The sequence below is a fragment of the Neltuma alba genome, unplaced genomic scaffold (genome assembly GCF_004799145.2).
Source record: "Neltuma alba isolate B1F8T4 unplaced genomic scaffold, ASM479914v2 tig00010248_pilon, whole genome shotgun sequence".
Lineage (NCBI taxonomy): Eukaryota > Viridiplantae > Streptophyta > Magnoliopsida > Fabales > Fabaceae > Neltuma > Neltuma alba.
Genome location: NW_021635175.1, coordinates 401194 through 425351, shown reverse-complemented (window position 1 = coordinate 425351; position 24158 = coordinate 401194). Strand labels below are relative to the sequence as shown.

At 34.1% G+C, this 24158-nt stretch overlaps 1 protein-coding gene and 1 pseudogene across 3 annotated transcripts; both read left to right on the top strand.

Annotated features, from left to right (window-relative positions):
- The first annotated feature begins 1681 nt into the window (after positions 1–1681).
- Positions 1682–4475, top strand: LOC114755322 (probable E3 ubiquitin-protein ligase RHC1A). Of its 3 annotated transcripts, none has more exons than XM_028944191.1 (2): positions 1682–1848; positions 3075–4475. In XM_028944191.1, the coding sequence occupies exon 2, from the start codon at positions 3095–3097 to the stop codon at positions 4058–4060; it is 966 nt and encodes a 321-aa protein (XP_028800024.1). In that variant the 5' UTR covers positions 1682–1848; positions 3075–3094; the 3' UTR covers positions 4061–4475. The 3 variants fall into 3 exon arrangements, with proteins under 3 accessions (XP_028800024.1, XP_028800021.1, XP_028800022.1); XM_028944188.1 differs by having other exon boundaries at positions 1718–1848; positions 3078–4475; XM_028944189.1 differs by lacking the exon at positions 1682–1848 and adding an exon at positions 2554–2571.
- Positions 4476–10695: 6220 nt separating this feature from the next.
- Positions 10696–11416, top strand: LOC114755309 (probable E3 ubiquitin-protein ligase RHC1A; annotated as a pseudogene).
- The last annotated feature ends 12742 nt before the right edge of the window (positions 11417–24158 follow it).

Here is a 24158-nt window from a genome sequence, read left to right as displayed (position 1 = left end):
TCAATTTTATATATTTCTATACCCGAGCAATAAAAAAGTCTTCAACCTTGGTTGTTTACTTTATTAAATTCTCTTGAGAATTATAATATTAAAAAAAATTGATCCAACTACCCATACATATTATAATTTTATCTATCTCTTTCTTTTATGTTCAATTTCCTAGGATTATATTTTTTTTGGGGGCACAAACGACATTTCAATGAATTGTTAGCCACGCCCAAATAATTATTTATCCTTGACATGAAATATTCTACGTAGACTTAAATTTGATTGCATGTTATTGTCACCACCAAACTTTTAAAAAATGTTTTTCAGAAGAAACTGTGATGATAATGAGGATGAAATTCTTTTATTATTGTATTTGAAATTGGTGTCTTTACCATAGTTGATTGACTTAAACATCATATGTCAGTTGACCTTGACTTGCTCTTGTTTGGTTATAGGACGGCAAAGGAACTTCAGGGTAGTCCTTGATGATCCTGAATTTTCCCAGAAAGATCTTGCTTGGTTTCATCACAGGGAAGGAAACAATATGATCTCATGGTAGTTAGGTAGAATGGAAAAACAATAAACTCTTTCTAATCTAAAATGCAGGAGTTGGATAATTAATTTATAAAAATTCTGAAAAATTAATTAAATTAGTAGTTTATAAAAAATGTGCATTAATTTTTTTGAATTGTCGTTTTCAATCATTTGTATTTGACTACTCTCGTGATGAAAAACCTTTTTTTTTGGGTGAAATGATGAATTTCTTTTATAATATGCACAATTAATGGGAAGATTTTAAAAAGAAATTATAAATCTGAGAAATAAAACAGTAGTAATGCCTTGGATGAAAAACTTCCTTGATATGTTATTTTTAATCCTTGCACTGGAGAGATTACATGGTGATCAAATATTTGTATTGAAAACTATTCTGATTTTAAGATAATTTAATAAATATGAGTTAAAATAAAAAGTAATTTTAAAAGCAAAAGTTGTTGTTGTATCACTAAATGTTGCTCTTAATTAAATAACGGTATAAAAAGCTAATAGTTAATAGATATTACAAAAAAGGCCTTGTTCCCTAAATGAAATTTAACTTGTTTTGTGATCTTGGACTTTGCGAATTAAAAATTCTCTGAGTTATAAATAAGGATTAATAATTATTCTAAGCCAAAAATTACTTTTTTATACACTAAAAATTAAAAATTCATTTAAGACAAATGATTTGTTACTTACTTTTTTTATTGGGCCAACTAAATGATTTTCTTTTGACCAAAAACAAAAACCAAATGATTTCCGCGCATAAAATGAAAAGGGTTCACGCTGATTTTTGCAAAGCTATGTAATTAAACATGTTTTTTTTTTGGTAATCATATAGTTTTAGATGTTTTAAATTTTAAGTCATTTGCAAATAAAAAGTAAATAAATCTAAAGTAAAATTTAATGAGATTTTATATAATTTATTTATTTATTTATTTTTTTGTGACAAACTTTGGGACAATTCAAGAGGCAACTTCGCTGCAGCAGCGCAGCGACTGACGCTTATAAATTACCTTGGAAAGTGGAAATTCCAATTTACAAAGGACGCGCTTGCCGCTTCATCCATTTTCCGGATTTCTTTTAATAACTTTTTTAATTTACAGAATTGGGAAAAATTTTAAGAGTATATAATTCTAACGCGCAAAATTTTTTCTTTGGACAACTCTTTGCTGATTAGTGATTGGAACGACCAGGTCTTCTTCTGCACTCTTTACTTTCTCTCTCCCCTTCTTCATTCGGGGCTTGGGATTTCCCATTTCTATGCCTCGAATCTTATTCTGTGTTTAGATTTCTCGTCTTTCATTTTCCTCCCCAAATCCTTTGGTAAGTTTATCCGATTGATACTGAAAAATTCACGCTTTTGATGTGTTTTATTTTCCATTTTTCTGTTTTGCTGTTTCTCCCTCTATAGATTCCGTGTAAGTATGAAGTTCTTCTGGTCCTTAGAGTAAACGGGTTTCGGTTAATTTGTTTTTGGGTTTTACAATTCCCTAATTTGAGAGTTTTGTGCTATGGTGGTGATGATGTTTCGTTCTGGCTGGGCTTTTCTCTTAAAATTTTCAGTTAGGGTTATTTTATGCTTTTTTTCGATTAATTGTTGGACAAAATTGCTCTTGCTGCATTCTTGGTGATGACTGAACATAGAAGTTATTTCTGTCATTGAAGGCTTGAAGCCCTTTGATCTCTTGGTTTGTAATTTTGTTTTTCAGACTTATATTCCCATTGAAGGAAAATATATTTTCATTGAATTTTCTGAGAGAATATGTACGGAATATTTAATCTACCATAATCAGGGACTGGAGCTTCTCTTTATGGCGCTCATTTGGGGGGGGGGGGGGAGTAATTGTGATTTTTGTGGGAAGATATAAGATATGATATCGAGCATCTTATGTAACTGCTTCAGTAATAGTTGAAGAATGAGATGTATTTCACATGTTCTCAATATGTTTATGGTGTCCAGCGATCAGAGGCATATTTTACCTGTTGCCTGTAGATCAGGTGTTGACAGTCACTGTTCAGTCGGTTGGAAATTAGGTGGTAGGAGATGTAGATGGCATATCATTCATTTTCCCATTCTTTGTTCTTCCGTTTGAAATTTAGTAGCTAGTTTGTTTATATAGTAACTAGAGACGTTTTCTTGAAGTCTGAGGAATGAATCACACTATTTCTTGTTATGGATTTTACATTATTATGTTGTCATTTGCGTGCAATCGGTTTAGACACTTCCTTACATTTATCTTCTGAACTGTTTTATTTTGGGCCTTACAAGAGTTAATTCTTATGGAATCTACTATTTGAAAAATAAGTTTTTAAGGGTCAGAACGCTATTTATCTCATGGTTGCTGTTTTGCCCTGTAAATATATGCGTATCAACTTTAGGAAATTGGTGTGATTGGAATAAGTCACAGGCAGAGCCAATCGGCATGTTGCTTCTTCTGTGCTTTTTTCTGTGATTGATGTTTATTGACAAAGCTTAATTTGGGATATATTGGGATTTCAGAAGCCAAATTTTGGATGAGTAACATTTAGGAGCAAATTTTAATTTTTAGAAGCTGGTGAAAGAGAAAAGATGTCAAGTGGAGCAACACATTGGTGTTATGAGTGCAGACGGCCAATCATACTTGAAGGGAGAGATTTCACATGCCCTCATTGTGATGGAGGCTTTGTGATAGAACTTGGTGAGGTGCAAAGAACAGAACATCTGGAAGATTTTCATCAAGTACCCGATATCTTTGGTGCTATTCATGCTGTTATGGGGAGGAGATTTCCAGAAACAAGTTTTCTAGATTCAGTTGATAACATCATGAGGCACAGAATGGCTGGACGAAACCCAAACTTCGATGTGAGAAGGCGCTCTATAGCTGCCATGGGTCCTGATCAGAGCTGGGGTGTTATTAGTTCTGGTCCTTACTTGATATTTCATGGCCAAGTTCCTGGATTCACTTTGACTAATGGCATCCCTAGAGGCGGTCCTAGGCGTGTTGATGTTAGTGACTACTTTATGGGGCCTGGGCTGGAAGAACTTATTGAACAACTCACTATGAATGATCGGCATGGTCCGCCCCCAGCCTCGCGTTCTTCAATTGATGCAATGCCTACAATAACAATCACACAGGCTCATCTTCGTTCTGACTCTCACTGTCCGGTTTGTCAAGACAAATTTGAACTTGGTTCTGAGGCAAGGGCGATGCCATGTAGCCATGTTTATCATTCTGACTGTATTGTCCCTTGGTTGGTTCAACATAACTCATGCCCTGTTTGCCGTGTTGAGTTACCACCACATGGACAAGTTAGTCCTCATGCTAGTCGTAATGTGGGAGGAAGTAATGCAGAAAGCACCAACAATGATAACCTTAGAGAGAGAGAGCATAGCCAACAGAACCAAGGAAGGCGGAGTCCGTTTTCATTTTTGTGGCCATTCCGTTCTTCTAGCTCAAGCAGTAATCAATATGCTGAGACTAGAGGAAGCAACTCTTCAAATAGTCGTGACCAGAATAATGGAACGAACCATGGCCGATGGCGCTTTGATGAGTAAATTTTCTTTTCCTCTCCTTTATTGGTATTAGTTACTTCCTAATAATGCTTTTGTAAATTAAATGAGATGGGGAAAAGAAATCTTGGAAGATTGTAATTCAAAATTTCAAATATATGCAAGGGAGGTGATGGATGGAAGCCCGTGAACATCACATTGTACATGTATCGATGCTCGGTGAGTTGAATGAATCTGCAGCTTTCACCTGCTATTATGCAATTTGGTTGTTGTAGTGATTGCCTATATTGGCCATTTGAGTGTGGGATTGCTGGTCCATTTCAAATTAACCATGATGCTGGGCTGAGTAAAGCACTGGAAATTTACTTTGCAGGAATTTGAGGCCTTTCTTAATTGCTTTTAAGGACACAAATAATTTGCTGAGATGATTGGTTTATTATTCTGATTGGTGTTTCAGAAATTTGATGCAGTTGCATTGTGCTTGAGAAATTCTGTCAGTGTGCTTAGGTATGTGTTTGGCATGAAGGAAATTTTTGGGAATGAGGTGGCCAAAACTTTCCTGTAGGAAATCTTCCTGATCTCTCCGTTGATCTTGAGAATATTAATAGATATATAGAAGTAGCAAGAAAATAATTTTATAAATGAACGATGACTTTCATATCACGCTTTTTTTTTAAAAAAGATTATCAGGATAATGTTATTTATTCTCTTTTGGATCAAGGTTATTGGAAACCAAAAATGCAAAACTGTTGGAAAAAAACGTGCGGGAGACGTGTGGCAATATGTTTTTGGTCAAGAAAGGTAAGAAGAGTGGTAAAAACTAGAAAGCCAAGTGGTGAGTATAAGAAATATTTTTAATGGCATGAAGAGACTAAAGGGGTGTTTGGGCACCATAAGAAGTGTTTCTCAGAAGTATTTTTTTACAATTTGAAATAAATTCATTCATATATTTATTTTGTATACTGTAAAAGCATTTTTAAAATTATAAAGATTTTCTATAAATTAATTCATAAATTAATTCATTCATCCGAGAAACTGATAAAACCAACATTCTTGTCTTTGTATTACAAAAATCCAGGTTCAACTAATTTAGTGTATTTCTATAAAGATTCACATTTTTTCTGTTAAAAAAAAAAAACTCTGGTCTCTTTCTACAAGACCTAGTTTTGAGGGGTATACAGTTGCTCTTTTTAAAACCCTTTTTGAAATTCTAGAATGATTTTTGTGTTTTTCTTTTGTTGCCAACCCCAACTAAATGATTACGGGTTGGATAGGCAAGAAGGAAAAAGACAAAAACAAGACAGACCAACTTATTGGCATCCATGAATTTCAAAAACGGCTTTACATAAAGGGACAGAGGGATCGGTACAAAACCTTAGCTGACATGTTTAAGAGTTTTTCAACCAGCAAATTAAACGCAATAATAATGGAAGAAACATGAAGATCTATGTGTTAAATTGGAATCTTTTGGGTTTGGTAAGGACTGGTTGGCATCTCTTGGTGACAAGATGAAACAACTACTTCAATTGGAATCTGAAGTGAGAACTGGGCAAGTAGTACAAAGGATGATATATCCAAAATAAAACTTGACGTGATTGGCTTTGGTATTAATTCATGCAACACCTGAGGCTACCATTCTTATTCCAACTTCCATTTTTCATGTTGCGGCGGTGTTACACTCCACGGCTTGAGAAACTCCAAATAATATTCAGAGTTTCAGATATCAACTAATTATGCACTACCTCTAATGAGGTCTTATAACTAGAACTTCAAAACCACAAATGAGGTCTTATAACCGGAGGTAGTATAACATTGCAGGTGGCCAAAACATAAAAGCGATGGTTCAAGCAGGCTAGGCTCACCGGACATCAGGGGCTGGCGGCCTGTGATCCTTCCATTGTGAGGCGCCGCCCTGTGAAACCGGCCTCACGCCCCTCTTGTCTAGGAAGGCTCAGCTCTCCACTTGGCACGGGCAGGCCCTCTTATTGGCTCCTCTAACCCCACACGTAATGTCAAAACTGGCTCTATCAACCTAGTATTCTCATTCCCACTTGGGTTGCAAGCCAGTGTTGCCAAACCCCGCCCGCTGCTGATGTCACTACATTTTATATAGCTTGTTTCTTATAATACTCGATATGGGACTTGTCTCCAACTACTTGTCAAAGTAATAAGCATCTTTTATTTTTTTTCCTTCAAATACCTCAATTCTGCATGTGGTTGGAAATTATTTCGTAAAACTGGCTCCATGTGGCTGAATTCATCAACCTTTTGTATTTTCATTATTTACAAGATGACGGTCTTTCATAGACCGGAGGGATTTTCCTGGACATCGTTTTTCTTTCATTTTTCATCCAAATTGTAAGTTGATTATATCATACCATTAGAAAGCTTGTACATACAACTTCTTGACCATATATGACTTGTACATCCCAATAAATGATTAAGGATAAGCAGGAATGAGAAGAAGAAGAAACAAAGGCATTTACGAACTCGATGGCATCCAGGAGTCTGAAAACTGGGTTTTACTTGCACAGAGACAGAGGGAGTACAAAACTAAAAAGATAATTAGTAATCATCGCAAAAAATTAAATTTACAATCACCTTAATAACATGATATAATATATTACGGAGAATGATTTCCAGTTTATACACATTTCTGTTTTGTTGTTTCTCCCTCTATAGATTCCGTGTACGTATGAAGTTCTTCTAGTCTTTAGAGTAAACGGGTTTCGGTTAATTCGTTTTTGATGTTACAATCCCTAATTTGAAAGTTTTGTGCTATGGCGGTGATGATGTTTCGTTCTGGTTGGGCTTTTCTCTCAAAATTTTCGGTCAGTGTTATTTTATGCTTTATTCGGATTGTTGGACAAAATTGCTCTTGCTGCATTCTTGTTGATGACTGAGCATAGAAGTTATTTCTGTCATTGAAGGCTTGAAGCCCTTTGATCTCTTGATTTGTAATTTTATTTTTCAGAATTATGTTTCCATTGAGGGAAAATATATTTTCATTGAATTTTCTGAGAGAATATGCACGGAATATTTAATCTACCATAATCAGGAACCAGAGCTTCTCTTTATGGCGCCCATGAAGAGAAAAAAGAGTCATTGTGATTTTTGTGGGAAGACATCAGCTATGATATCGAGCATCTTATGTAACCGCTTCACTTATAGTTGAAGAATGAGGTGTCTTTCACATGCTCTCAATATGTTTATGGTGCCTAGCGATCAGAGGCATATTTTACCTGCTGCCTTCAGATCAGGTGTTGACAGTCACTGTTCACTCGGTTGGAAATTAGGTGGTAGGAGATGTAGATGGCATATCATTCATTTTCCCATTCTTTGTTCTTCCCTTTCAAATTTAGTAGCTAGTTTGTTTATGTAATAACTAGAGACGTTTTCTTGAATTCTGAGGAATGAATCACACTATTTCTTGTTATGGATTTTATATTATTATGTTGTCATTTCCGTGCAATCAATTTAAACACTTCCTTACATTTATCTTCTGCATTGTTTTATTTGGGCCTTGCTAGAGTCAATCTTTATGGAATCTACTATTTGAAAAACTAGAATGTGCTTCTCCCGTGCGTTGCACGGGGAGCTTCTCTAACCAAGATGAAAATTTCTAACGATGTCCAAAATATATTCATATAAATTATGTGATTCATTTTCAACAGTTACAAAAGCTAATTAGAAAAACTTTTATTTTTGTAAAGATAAAAATTACTTTCTAAATATAATTTAAATGAAACATAAACATAATATTCATGTTGAAAAAAAAACTTCAAAACTGTTAGGAAAACAACAAAAATAAGTAATACTTAAAAAAAAAAATTAAATGACACGAAGTATTTCGGAAGAAAAACTTGTCATTAAATCTTATATTTATTGTTTTCAACTTTTATAAAAATAGATTAAAGCCATCTGCATAATATAACAATCCAATAATATCAACTCAAAACATTCAGATGATGACCGTAATAGTAGAAGACTTTTTCAAGCAGCCCCCCCCCCCATGGCATTGGACAGCATATATTTGCATCAATAGCCGTCTAAAATGCTTTTTATTACCATGTTGTAGGAACTTACTTTTTTTCCATTTTCGTATGACAATATCCTTTTCCTTCATAATACAATACATCCATTCATTGAAGTGTTGAAGAATTACCAAAAAAATCTTAAAATTTAGCTTTATTATAACGCCAAAGATGGTGAAAAATCTTAAAAGCAACCTCATCTTAAAATTTAGCATTATCTTCCGGATTATACTTATCATGCATATAAAAAATTAACAAATTTAATTCTCATTTGAAGCAACTTAACTACACATTACAACAAAACTGGAGACACAACAAATCATAATTGCGGCATGTAAACCAAAAAAAAAAGGTGCTTGAACAGCAATAAGGAGAGCTTTCCTCCCACGTGCAACGTTCAGACCAAGACAAGCACCTTCAACCTTATATCATCATTATTTTCTCCAGTGGCTGTATGTTCTACAAGTTCCTCTTTCTTCCTTGCTTCTTCCAATTCCTTCAACATCCCAACCTTTCGTTCAATTTCCTCTGTCAACTCTTGGGACGAAGCTTCTATACCTTTTGCTTCCATTTGTCCTTGCTGCACAATGCACAACAAAAATACACACAAATTTGTTTCAGATATTTCCTTGTTAAGAAGACGCAGAGAAAATAATTTGTTTCAGATATTCCCTTGGCTTGCCTTATGTTTCCAAAAAAACAATTGATGCTCACTATCTACAAACATCTTCGACCATGGCCTGGGTACTTCTCCCTAAATAAAGAACTAAAGCCCACGATTGGAAAGACGGCCCCACCCCCCCGAGCTTGTATGTTCATAATTTTCATGCAATGGAATATATGCAAGAATTATACAAAAATACCATATGCAAAGTGATTAAAATGAAGACGATGATTAGATAATAGATACCTACAATATACGGTGAGCGGATGTCTGACCAATATATTCCCATCCACCGCTGCTCATAGTCATCTTCATTCTTTGCTCCCGTTTATCTTCCAAAAAGAACAGAGATTAGGCCCACCTTATTGGTGAAAAAACTATATAAAGAACAGAATAGATGGCTTATCTCACTCCAAAGGTGCCTTCTTACTCTGCTTCAACATGGATTTAACCCAAAAATAGAAAATCATTAAAGAGTACTAGCAATAGGAAAGGATTACCTTGACTCAATAATTTACTGCTTTTCAATGAGATTGAAACAGCAGAGAAGAAATCTGAATCAGAGAAGAAAATAATAATCTGAATCAAAGAAACACTTTGTCTTCGCGTTATTTTGCTCTAGGGCATGAAACTTACCGATTGGTTTAAGGAGATTTGATACTCCTCTTTGCTTAGACAGTCAGCCAAAACCTCACGACGTTGGCCTCAATGAACCTGGACTCTGTTCTTCCGTCAACGTCATCCTCTTTCTCCGTTCCTCATCACCATCTCCATCCACCTCACCTATCTCCTTCACCGTAACCAACATTGGCAACCTTTACTATTCATGTCCAGCATCACAGTCGGCCAAACCAGAATAGAAGCCTTGCAAACTCGACCCCATCTTTTTCAATGATCACCAATGACTTCGCCTCCTTTGTTCCTCACCCTCATCATTTTCTTCCTCCGTTCACCAGCAAGGAGAGTTGGAAGCCATAACATTGAACCTGGTTGGGAAAAGAAGGAATTTTGTAGCATGAGAGAAAGTGAAAAGCTAAAGCCATAAGGAGATGAGAGGAAAAAAAAAGCTGGTTGGGAAAAGAAGGAATTTTTAGACGTCATCCATGCTTCTTTCAGGGTAAACGTGCAAATTGTATAGGAAGAATGAGAATGTATGGAGAGAGGGATGCATGAGATCTGAAGAGGACAGATAAGGATGAAATCTAGAGAGAAGGTGTTTTGAAATTTGAAGGAAAAAATTAATAGAATAAAACTGTAAAAGTGACACAGATAAGGAGGAGGTGTATCAAAAAAAGACAGAGATATGGAGGAAGGAAAAAAGAAGAGGGGAAGTAGAGAGATGAGAACTTTGAAATTTGAATTTGAAGTGTGATAGGAAAGCTTTGTGGACAACGAAAAAAGTGATAGAGATTTCGGGGGCTCTTCAACTTCATAGTTTGATAGCCGGCACCAAGCCATGTGAATAATTAATGAACTATGCAGCTGACAACGGAGCCCAAAGCCTTTTTTTTTTTTGGTATTGAGCCACAAATCTCTTGTGAACAGTGTTTTGAGTGTGGAGCCATGATTGAGCCGTCTAAAAGCATCAGCTTGAGTGGAAGAGAATTAATAGATATATTGATAAGTTTTGAAGGGTCGGAACGCTATTCATCTCATGGTTACTGTTTTGCTCCGCTAAACATGTGCATATCAACTTTAGGAAATTGGTGTGACTGGAATACGTCGCCGGCAGAGCCAATTGGCATGTTGCTTCTTCTGCGCTTTTTTCTGTGATTGATGTTTATCGACAAAGCTTAATTTTAGATATATTGGGAACCTATTGTTTCAGAAGCCAAATTTTGGATGAGTAACATTTAGATGCAAATTTTAATACTTAGAAGCTGGTGAAAGAGAAAGGATTTCAAGTGGAGTAACACATTGGTGTTATGGGTGCAGACAGGCGATCATACTTGAAGGGAGAGATTTCACATGCCCTTATTGGGATGGAGGCTTTGTGATAGAACTTGATGAGGTGCGAAGAACGGAACATCTGGAAGATTCACTTTGACTAATGGCATCCCTAGAGGCGGCCCTAGGCGTGTTGATGTTAGGGACTACTTTATGGGCCTGGGCTGGAAGAACTTATTGAACAACGCACTATGAATGATCGGCATGGTCCGCCCCCAGCCTCGCGTTCTTCAATTGATGCAATGCCTACAATAACAATCACCCAGGCTCATCTTCGTTCTGACTCTCACTGTCCGGTTTGTCAAGACAAATTTGAACTTGGTTCTGAGGCGAGGGCGATGCCGTGTAGCCATATTTATCATTCTGACTGTATTGTCCCTTGGTTGGTTCAACATAACTCATGCCCTGTTTGCCGTGTTGAGTTACCAGCCCATGGACAAGTTAGTCCTCATGCTAGTCGTAATGTGGGAGGAAGTAATGCAGAAAGCATCACCAATGACAGCGTTAGGGAGAGAGAGCATAGCCAGCAAAACCAAGGAAGGAGGAATCCGTTTTCGTTTCTGTGGCCATTCCGTTCTTCTAGCTCAGGCAGTAATCAATATGCTGAGACTAGAGGAAGGAACTCTTCAAACAGTCGTGACCAGTATAATGGATCGAACCACAGCCGATGGCGCTTTGATGAGTGAATTTTCTTTTCCTCACCTTTCCTGGCGTTAGTTACTGCCTAATAATGCTTTTGTAAATTAAATGAGATGGAGAAGAAAGTTCTTGGAGGATTGTAATTCAAAATTTCAAACACATGCAAGGTTGATGGTGGATGGAAGCCTGTGAACATCACATTGTACATGTATTGGTGCTAGGTGAGTTGAATGGATTTGCAGCTTTCACCTGCTATTATGCAATTTGATCGTCACCTGTGTTGAGTGCTTATATTGGCCATTTTGAGAGTGGGATTGCTGGCCCATTTGAAATCTACAATGATGCTGGGCCGAATAAAGCACCAGAATTTTACTTTGCAGGAGTTTGAGGCCTTTCTTAATTGCTTTTAAAGATACTAATAATTCACTGAGACGATTGGTTTATCATTGTGATTAGTGTCTCAGAAATTTGATGCAGTTGCTGTCTGCTTGGGAAATTGTCACACACTGTGCTTAGGCCTGTGTTAGGCATGAAGGAGGATTTTTGGGTATGAGGTGGCCAAAACATTCCTGTAGGAAATCTTCCTGATCTCTCAGTTGATCTTGAGAATATTAATGGATATAGGAATATCAAGAAAATAATTTTATAAATAAACAATGACTTTCATAGCACAATTTTTTTTTTTAAAAATTGAAATGAAGTTAAAATTATCAGGATAATGAAATTTATTCTCTTTTGGATCAAGGTTATTGGAAATTTATTAGTGGGCAATTCGTAAGTGCTCTGAGTAACATGCCTTGGGTCTTGGGTCTGGTGAATTTTTAGGACCCAATTTGTCCAAACTTCTATGTAATGAAAAAAAGAAAGAAGAAATCTAGTCTCAATTTGGTGCATCTTTATACCCATTGGGAGTATCAGAGACATGGAAGGATCTGATATATTTTTATACATTGAAAGTAGCTAGACCCTGAACCTGAAGCCTTCACTTAGGACCCATGGCTCTTTGCAACGGGCAGGCCAACTAACTGCCTCCTTCAGGAGAAGGAATTGATGCCAGAGTCATGTTCCAACACCTTAAATATATATATATATATATATATATATATATCCATGCGTACAGATTGGGGTTGATGCTTGTTATTTTAGAGGGTTTGGATTCGAGCAGAATGAGGGTTTGGATAACTCCTCGATTGTGCAAATAGTGGCAAGCAAGCACCTCATATTGATTTATAATGGCCAGCGCCTTGAACTCTATCATCTTTATTGGATATATCCTGGAAATATAATGTGTCTGTATCATTCAAGTCAATTCGTAAGTTGTGAATTCGGCTGTGACGACTTGAGCCCATACATTGTAGGCCAAAAAATTTTTTTAACCAACCCCAACACACCTTGACGGATTGATAAGTTAGCCCATGAACCTATCAACAATTATTTTTTTTTTAAATAAACTATTTTTTGATATCTTTTCTCCTACAATATCAGAAAAACAATCAAAAATTTGCTTTTTCTTGAAATACTTGACTAATACTGCCAAATAAATGATATAGACTCTTTTTTTTTCTTTTAATTTTTTAGATAGGATATAACATAATAACATAATTATAATAATCAATAAAATAGAAAAAAATATAGGTGAGCTCATAGATTGCAGGTCTAGTGGCGCGGGATAAAAATGTTTGTTATTTATTAGTGAGTTGACTTTTGGCTAATCTTAACTTGCAAGTTTTTACGGATTGGCAGGACCATATTGCGAGTTCTAACTTTTTCTACAGACAAACGCACCGTGTCCTACGTGCATGTGAATGTATTGTCCTTCGTTAACTTACAAGAGCCGTGCACTTTTCGAGTATTCCCTGTATCATCAAACTGAAGCACATCCCATTCGTCCTATGAACTCGCAACCTCTAGAAACTTACTTGCCATTAGGCATCATTTAGGTTACAAGGACATTGGTGACAGCCTTGTAGCTCTAATGTGTTGGTTTATTCCCATTCAAGCTTAACTACCAATAGCCCAGTAATGGCCTGCAAACTTTATTTATTTATTTATTTATTTTTTAAATGTAGATGTCATCTTATTGGAGGTTATCATTTTTAAGATACTATTGAGTATTAAATGTGATCACCTCTCCTAATAAAAATTTAAATTTGAATTTTTTATTTTGTAGAGACTAGTCCCTTTCGATAAGCCTAAAAACTTCATTGTAAGTGAGAGATTAGAAGTTCAATCCCATACTATATACTATATGTGACTTGGACTGTTAATAGTTGCCTCTCTAATTAAAAAAATAAATAAATAAAACCTTGTGCACCTACTAGTTTTTGTCCTAATTTTACATTGACCTTCGTCATTTCTTCTGTCTTCTCCCATAAATCGTTTTAGGTAGTTGTTGACTTGGTATGCTCAACTGTGCACAGTCAAGCCGCCATGGAATCATTTATAAACATCTACTGGTACTGTTCAAAGTCAATCCCTTGCAGTATTATGCACAAAAAAAAAAAAAAAAAATCAGTTAAAGCGCATCCAACATCCTTATTGAAATACCATAGAAATTCCCACAGGTTCAATGGACACAGAAATTTCCACGATGGAAAAAGAGGGGGGAAAAAAATGAAACCTTTTGCACCTACTAGTTTTTGTCCTAATTTTACGCTGAACTCCGTCATTTCTTCTGTCTTCTCCCATAAATCGTTTGAGGTAGTTGTTGACTTGGTTAGATCATCTGTGCACAGTCAAACCGCCATGGAATCATTTATAAAGGTCTACTGGTACTGTTCAAAGTCAATCCCTTGCAGTATTATGCACAAAAAAAAATCAATTAAAGCGCATCCAACCTCCTTATTGAAATACCATAGAAATTCCCACAGTTTCAATGGACACAGAAATTTCCAGGATGGATGCGACTCACAATTGCCCTTTTGTTTTGGGAGCATTAGAACAAAAGACCTGTAGAAAAAAATATTTAGTAAAAAGGATCATAAAAATTAGAATCATTTTAAAGGACCAAATGTTAAAAATATAGATCTTAAATACCAAATTACCCTTGTCCCCTTCCTTATTTCTCTCAGAAATTCTTTTGCTCTTGTTTTTATTCGATGGCTTATGCACTCAAAAAAAATTAATAGGACATTTAGAATCATTTATAAATTATTATTCAAAAAGTAACATTTAGAACCATTTGTCACTAATGATCCGAAGTCCAACGTTGCAGACTACCAAATTATCCACGGCCTACTGATTTCTAAAACTTATATATTAATCAATGTCTATAGAACATGTAAGGATCCTAAGGTCGGACTATAAAATTAATTACAATTATACACATGACTTGCAATTGTAGAGACAGAAGGGAAAACTAATTCTTATAGCTTATTTCTTGACAGGCCGAAACAACATTAATGGTCGGTAAAATGAACAAACTGGCGTCAAATATATCTGAAAGCAATCACTAATAGATGATAAGATTTTTTAACAAAATGCATAGGAGCCTTTATCATTATCGGTGAGTTCCAAGGGTTTTCTAATTCTGTGCGAAGTGGGGTGTAAACCGATGAGAAAGAGAAAACTTGCTAACTATCAAATAATTGAGATTCAGTAAGAGAAAATATAGAAGGATTAGTTACGAGCAATTGAGTCTTTTCAAAATTATATTTTAATATATGGCCCTTTAAAATAATTCTAATTCCTATGATCTTTCGTACTAAATATTTTTCTCTAAAGGTCCTTTGTTCTAATTCTCCCTTTCGTCTTTTCCGATCAAGTACTCATCTTTTTATTTATTAATTGCCTAAATCAGGCTTTGAATATTTCGCAAATACCACTATAATTCTTATTATTTGTTACTTGTAGGAGTTTTTCACGTATTAAATAGATGAAATCTTTTACTTTTACTCTTGTTAAGGAGGGAATTAAATATTAGTGAGAGTAGGGAGACCGAATAGAAGGAATAATTCAATTGTATATTTTGATCAGGAGGTTACAGCATTATATATACTGATTCGGCAAGATACAAAAGAAAATACAATGAATGATACAATGATAAAGAACCAATCGGTAGGGAATCAAATAGAATCAAATAAACTGAAACAAGTGATCTTAAGATTATGGAGTTGATTTTAGGATTTTCACAAGTAGTATATTTTTTCTCACTTATTTTTTCTCTCTTCACCTTTATTGTAATTAATGAAAGCATAATTGCAAATGAAGCATTGAAAAGTGTATAAATAACAAATAAGAAAGATCAAAATTTCTCCCTATAGGTAACAAATAATAAGGACTACAGTGGCATATTTTCTTGGTTATAAAACCTTTCTCAGGTTAATAATTAATAACCTCATTAAAAATTTGAGCATTTTACTTTGGGACCTAGCAAGCCATATATAGTATTCCTTCTGTTTTTTATTATAAGATTCAAATAATTACTTCATGAATAATGAACAAATAGTTAAAATTAGTTAAAAGCAATAGATAGGTTAGGAATATATTTATATTTTCAAATATGCCCTTTAAATAAATGAGAAAAAGAATGAAAGATGGTGTGTGGGGGAATGTGATAAGAGAGATTATGTCAATGAGAGAAAATAAATAATTAGCACAAAAATTGAAAAAATTACATTAAATGTTAAGACAAACACCAAATTGAAACTTATAAAATGGACCACATTCATTTCTAAATTTAAAACTTATAAATATAACTAGGGGGAGTATATGCCTACCCACATGGGAAACCTTATCTTTCATTAAAGATCCATCACTCTGTTTTTATATATAAATCAAGGAGAAAAGTTTCTTCCTAAATGTACCACTCTATTTTTATTTATAAATCACTTGTACTTCAAGCACGTAAAGCCAAGAAATGCATTAAGTCAACATAGGTAAAATTTAAAAAGATCATTAACTACCCTACAAGTGACTTATAAATATGAACATAGTGGTAAGTCATGTGTAAGGTAATTAATTATCTTTTTAAGTTTTAGCCCTATGGAATACAATAATAGAAATAGGTAACATAAAATGTATAACATATTTATTTTAATACCCTTTTTTGACTGGGGAAAATTTAGAGATTTTTATCAATTTAATGCATTTCTTAATATACAAGGATAAAATCTACTTACATAGAAGAACAAAGTTTGATATTGGAAGCCTTCAACATCTCAAAATTTTATGCCTTTTGGTGAACAAGCTTTCAGGGATTAAACCTCCATCTATTTCTAGCATATCTTCGCTTGAGTGAATCCCTTTGCCTCTCAGCCTCTCACAAGATATGCCTTGCATAATTATTACGTGATACTAGTCTTATATTACTTAATTAATTTGAATAGATTCAGAAAATTAGTTCTTAATCAATTATTTGTTACAATGAGTTGGTTTTCTTAAAGTATTATTTTTAGTTATGGCTCCCCTGGAAGCCCTTGAACAGGTGTAATCAATGAAAATACTTTAGAAAATGAATTATAAATTTGAAAAACAAAATAGATTGAAGTCTTATATTTAGAACTAAATCCAAATTCCAAATGGCTCTTATATTAAAAATGGCGTAACTTCCCTCATCAAGCCCCTATTTACTTGAATGTATGATTCCATATTTTCCTACTTGAGCGTACAGGTGTATTTTAATTAAGAAATAAAAGCACTCATCCATAATGAGGTTTACAGAATTATTTGTATTACTTATCACTATTTATATATTTTCCTGCGTAGTTTACACGAAGCCCAAAACAAGGTTCATTGTTATGTATTTATAAATGGTACTGTAAATTTTTTGTTTTGAATTAATAATAATATATATCTCGGCAATGTAATGTAATTTTGTTGTATCTTTTCATTCATATCATATCATTCACTTCTTAATCACTTTAGGGTTTGTTTTGAATGGCTTATAAGTAATTTATGAGTCGTTTTTTAATCATAATTTATGAAATACAAGATAAGTATGTGAGGAGAGATGAACATGCTTATTAATCATGAATCTAAATAAGCTAGTTTTCTCTAGTACTGACAAGGCTTCGTGATGCGCCATGTCATACCTTCATATGAATATATTGTCCTTCGTTAGAAAAACCTTGCAATTTTTACTAAAAGGATTCCCTGTATCATCAAATTAGAGTATCTCCCACACATTCTATTGACAGTCTTGTAATAAAGTCAATTCCTTGCGGTATTATCCACGAGAAAATGTATGTTAAAATCTTATTATTTAAAATATCAATATTAATCAATGAAAAGCACATCTAACCACCTTATTGAAATACTGGTTAAATCATTAACTTCGTTTGAAAATGAAAGGAATTTTCAAATTTACCATATTTAAAATCATAAAATAAATATTGAAAAGCTGAAAAAGAAAACTGCACATGACTTTGAATATGAATAGTTCTAAAAAAAAATGTACTATCTCGATCCTTAATATAAAAGTTAGTTTAACTTTCAATTTGATCCCAAATATAAAATTCCAATCCATTTTCCTTTTTATATTTATCCATTTTTTCCAATATAATCTTTGTAGTAGTTGCACATATTAAATATTCCGTCAAGTGGTAGTTTAAGGTATACACATAATTAGCAATGACATTTTAGAAAAGACAACACCTATTTATTATAAGAAGCTAACTCAATAAAGTTTCTTAATCTACTTAAATTAGTTAACTAGCTCTTATATTAAGGATCCCTTTTGCTAGAGTATATATAATAATTAAGGGCCACCGATTACTTTTTTTTCCCCTTTTCTTGGTTAGTCAGGTTAATAACACCTAGGTGCCTTTTGATATTTTAACAAGCTGATGAGATATCTTCTTAAATGAAAATGAAACCAATACGACCCCAAAGACAGCCATGAAAAAATGTGTTATCCAGAAATTGTTAGATTCTTTTAGAACAGAGTATAAGATTTATAGAAAGGGCAGTTAGTCCCCTTCCTTAAAAATGTCCTCACGGCGATCTTAAATATAAAGTCTATTTAAAAACTTCATTTGATTTGATACTAAATAGAGAAAATCCAATTCCATGTTGTCTCATATATGAATTACTTTTTTTTCATAACGCCCCTATACATTTATTATGATCTGTTTATCTTTACGCATTACAGACGTGTTACAAATTCTCCATTAATTACAAATAATCATCCTACCGTTGTTGTACTTTCCCTTTCATTATAGACATAAGAGACTTTAGAGACAATAAAAAGTTTCTGGGAGAATTACTTGAGGCCTAAAAAATGAAAGATAATTACTAAAAAGTCTTAATAATAATTAAATAGTTGAAACTTGTTATTTTCTGCTCCAAAACTTGTTACTACAAGCTACTCAATTGTCATGTGACCTTTTTTTATTTAATAAATATGTTCCCTCATTGGGACCTTACTGCAATTCTCATAGTTTTCCCCCCATTTCATTGATGATTGATGGGTTCCAGACTTGTCCTAAAGACAAGATGATTTGCCTGACTGAGAATATACATAGGCCGAAAAGAATTGGAGGTACATATTCTTCCTACCACATGAATTTTCCAGATATTGAGGTCATGTAATCCAAAATTTGTAATAACTTGAACAAATATGAACACTTGGAGGATTCAAAATGTGAAAATGCGAAGAAGCTTCCCATCCAAGTTGAAAATTGTCCATTGAGTTCACCCTTGACGAATGAAAGGACTGATAACAACCACCTAATTGATTGTAAAAATCAAGGAAACTAGTTTCGGTGCTCATCGCAGTGATAAGTATTATGATATGCTGCAGTGAAATCTACATCAATTCAAGTACATTTTTAATGGTCTAGATTTAGAATTTTTAACTAATAAACTTTAAATAAATTTTTTTAAAAGACGCAGGTAAAAGATTATATTTATTTTGAATTATCTCCCTATTAAAAATATTTTTTTAAAAAAGCAGTTAAGCTAATTCCTTACACTTAGAAAAGTATCAATATAATAGCATCAGCAGTGACGACACTGGAATTGCGACATTAATTTATAAAAGGCCACTCGCATCTGCTCTATACACCAATAGTTAAGATGAGAGCCCTAGGAAGTAAGACGCTTGCCAAGTTGTTAGCTGTGCTCTTCATTGCTGTTCAGTTTCATATGATCCAAATCCCAATCTCTCTCGCCTACGCGGCGGAGCATCAAGGATCCTCCTACCACCGGCCACCTCCGTCATCTTATATCCTTAATCATTTACCATGTGCTACGCGTCGAACTCAAGATCCTAATCCGCCATGTTCTGGTAGTAAGTGCCTTCCATGCGGAGATCCACCTCCACGAAAGAGGCATGACCTCAAAGGCCATACAAATTTAAACCACCACCGAAAAGAAAGCCACCAAGCCCCGCCCACTGAGTGAAACTCAAAACTGAAGTAAAAGAGGTTCCAAATGGGCATCACAAGTCACCGTCAAAATACATGGGTGTGTGTGTGTGTGTGTGTGTGTGTGTGTGTGTGTGTGTGTGTGTATGAAGCTTATATGTAAGATTAAGACTACTTTTTATTCACGTCTAATACTCTTTTTATAGATATGTCAACTATAGCGCGTGTTTGTTTTAGACTTTCAACCCCACATTGTCTTTTATTTTAATAATTATACCTCTCCCTCTTATCACGTCTTCTTTTCATTCTACTAATCTCATTCCTCTTTCACTCTATTAATTAAGCCACAAATTAAATTAAGCTTGCCGGACCTTACTAGTTACAAACTCATGGTCAAGTCAAACGAAGTAACTTAATTTGGAGCTTGGTAGTGTGTGTTTGGTTTCACATTAGAAACCATTGAAACCATAGTTAACTTTTGTTGATTTCTTAACCTGAAACCAAACACGCATTTTGCTTCATAGGCCTAGGATCTATGTTAGTAGAGTTAGCAAGCACCCAGCGTGATTAATTCACATGTCGAACGGTAAAGAATATAAAAACAGATTAAAGATATAGGGGGAGATAATCAAATGCTTGGTGAGATGATATCACATACATTGAAACTTTGCAAAATTATGTTAAGCGAACATAACATCAATAGTTATTGATAGTTTTGTTTAAATAAAATTACACCGATTTTATTCCGACTTAAAAATTAAATCATGAATTGAATCTTTTGAGAAACTTTATGAACTATTCTTATTCCAAAGGCTCAAGATAACTGGGGCGATTTTCCCACGGAAAAGGGATGCGTCGACTTGACCTGAGAAAGATAAAACAATTAGCATAAAGATAAGATGGTGTTTGATAGAAAAGGAACAAAGCAAGGAAAACCAAAACAGCAGCTTCCTCAGTTGGAAAACCAAACCTCAGATTTCTGGGGAGGAAGGTTATTGGTAAGACAGAGAAGGGAGTTAGTGTGCAGATCTCAACACGTTGTATGTTCTATGATTTAAATAAATAGCTCATTGAATTTCTCCCTCTAGTTCTTTTCTTCCTCCATTCACCCGGTTTCCCTCTTCTTGCTTTCTATCCTTCCTCCCGTTTTCTCTTCCCCTCCTCTTTCTCTCCTTTCCCCTTTCCCTTCCCCTTCCCCATCTTGCATCAATCTATTTTTCAAAGTCAATCCTTTGCAGTATTATCCATGAGAAAATGTAAGTTGTGAAAAATGTTAAAATCTCATTTAGAGATACGAATCATTAATTAAAACAAGATATAGGAATCACATCCATATTTACCTTCGCAAATATAGAGAATGGGACCTATATAATTCTTGATTGTTCCAGCCTACCTCTTATCCATATGACATTGGTCCCATATGGCTTCATTAATTTTTTCTTATCCTTTTCAATTCTTCCTTCCCAAGACAATTAGAAACTTATCCAAATCACATGCATATATTCACATTTACTTTAACCTTATCCATTTCATTATTTTTTTCCCCAAGTTACACAATTTTTTTTCCTTATTCCTCAAGTTTCTTTAATCCTTATCTACTTCTTTCTTTCTACAAGCCCTAGGTTTATTTTTTTAATTATTTAATGATTTATTTGTTTTATACTTTTGCCCCCCAAAAACTTAAATATGTGATTTTAGTTCCGAGAGATCATTTTATCTATCAATGATATTTTATTTTTGGGACTTTTGCTTAGCCAGGCTCAATAACCTACATAATTTAATTTATTATTGAGTTTTTAAGCTCAAAATTTAAGATGTTACGCCCAATTCCTGGTGAGTATTGTCATATCCCAAAAATTTTCATTTGGTGATATTGGATCAAAAATTAGAATGAGGGTCAATGTAGGAATTAGATGGAGAGATGAAACAACTTTTGATATGAAACCCTAAAAAGGTCTGGACTGGCATTTTCGTAACTATTGGTCTAGGAAGGGCAAAACGGGAAAATTTGAAAAAAATTCCAGAAAATCTCCAAAAAATGAAAAAAGTGTAGATTAGAGGTTTTGGAAACTTGGTTAAGGCTCAAAAGGTGAAATTTTAGTAAAAACGAATTATTATGGAATTTCCCGCAAACAGAGGTTTTTCAGGAAATTATTGGGAAAATAAAGAAAAATAATTAGTTTAATGAGTTAGAGGCCTCAATAAAGTTGTAAGATTGATGAAAAATTCATCTAAATATTTATTTGAATTTATAAAATTGATTTTAGGCCTTCGAAGCTCAAGAATTAATTTTAAGAAATTTATTTTCCCTCAGATTTACTGATAAAGGCCTAATTAGAGAAAATTCAAAATAAATATCCAGAGGTGACAAAAAATTCTGAAAACTTTCAGATCATATTCCCATATTAAAATTTTAATTATCATAGAGAGAAATAAATTTTTGGAGGTCTGAAAAAATTATGGAATGTTATTAGTGAATAGTAACCGATAAAGTTTCAGATTGGTTTGAGATAGTAATTTGGTTTGTGGGCTATTTTTTTAGGCCCACTCAAGCCTTCTGTGAGGCCCAAATTGAGTCTAATAAGGGCCCAATTTCGTGCACCTTCCAGGTTCCTCCATTTTTATTAAATAAAATGTGAAATTAAGAGATATTTTTGTGGAAAAATCTAGATAAATGCCACATGGAGTGATCTGAATATTTTGGACACTTGATGGCTGCCACATACACCTCCTTAGGTGTCTAATTTCGTCCAAATCAGGGGACAAGAAGACAGATGGAATTTTTCTATAAATACCCCTTGGAAATACAAAGAAAATGTTAGAAAATTGGGAAAAATAAGGGGAAACTCTGCCACTGTTCATCCAGCCATTTTGCACAAAATTCTTGAGGAGTTTTAGGCAAGAAATCATCTAACTTACTTCAAGGAAACACTAAAGTATGTCCAAGCATCAATATAAGTTTTACATCTATTAAACAAGGATTTTTGCTTGGGAAAATGCTGGAAAAATACTGGAAAATTCTGAGAAATTCGATTGAGATATGTGATGCTTAGGGAAGGATAGAAACCTTAATAATCAAGTAGAATAAGGAAGATTAAGTGGTGTATGGATTATTTTTGGATGAAATTAAGGTTAGGGTTCAAAGGAAAATTTTCATCCAGCACTGTTCATGCAGAATCAATTGGATTTTACTTGATTTGATGATTACAATGGCTTTTAAACATATTCTTGTGCAGGGATATGTTGTTGGAAAGTGTTCAAATTCATTGAAATCAAAAATGAAATTTTTGGAAGTTAAGAACCCCCCTATTTGGCCAAGTGAATTTCATGGGAAAGGAGTATGAATTTTTAAATCTGATTTCACCATTGGATTCCTCATGAAAAATTGTGTAGGATTGAGCCATGAGATGATTGATTCTAAAGGAGGAATCATATTGTTAAAAATCACGAAAAAGGGGGGGAATTGTTGAGTTAATGTACAAGTATTAGAATTAAGTTGTTTTGTGATTAATATGGCATATGTTTATGCTTGGTTTGATAGGCATTGAGAGGAGGAATTAAGGAGAAGCATTGCTTTTTGGAGGAATTAATTGGACAAACTTTACAAAGGTAGCTTTGAATTATAATTTGATTGTTTATCATGCTTGTTTAATGTGATGATGTTTGTTGCATGAATTAAGGAACTTATGTTGTGATCCTTGTGGATTGGATGGCGTTGGTTTATACTTTGGCCAAATGCATTGAATTGTGTTAATGTGGAAGTGATGATATTCCTCTCTTAGCATGATATTGGATATGATTTTATGTGGTTTGAGGATGCCTTGAAGTTATACAACATGTCACATTTTAACTTGCTTGATTTACATGATCATTAAAATTCATATGCTACTGGGATATCTTTGAAATCTCATTCCCCCTATGTTAAATTATGTCTCAAATAGGGAATGATTCATCTGATGGCATGGGCAAGGAAATAATTTTGGAATAGAGGAGCATTATGGAAGTGATGCTATAATGTTATGTTATGTAATGTATTAATGAACTTTATGTTGAAAATATAATGGATTATGAATAATATGTGATGTAAATTATGTTAGTATGACATGCCCTTATGCTAAAATTATGGATGGTGCAATGTCAAAAGAGTGTAGGAAAGAGAAAATTGGAAGATAAGTTAAAGAAAGTAACATTGGGGGATAGACATTCCCTAAAAAGTGCCAAACTTGTGGCACATAAAATAATGGGTACTTGTTGGAGTTTTGGCATGAAATTTTACAGGCAAATAGATCTCATTTTTAGCTTTAAAACGAGTGGTAATTCATTAAATTTGGAGTTGTGCCCTTCCAAAGTTGGGCAAAAATACTGGAAATTCAAAAATTTACCAAATGAACAGTACACTTTGATGAATTTCCTTGAATTACTCTAGATGGAATTGGACGTAATGGTTATTTTTCCTCCATAGAACTCTTAGCAAGCTTCGTGCAAAAATTGGAATCACATTGTTTTGATTTTTCTAAAGTTAGTTATGCATTTTCAAAATTAGCCCATTTTTG

Bases quoted from the DNA above. Each gene is read 5' to 3' on its own strand.
- LOC114755322 (XM_028944191.1), top strand. From the start codon at position 3,095: ATGTCAAGTGGAGCAACACATTGGTGTTATGAGTGCAGACGGCCAATC.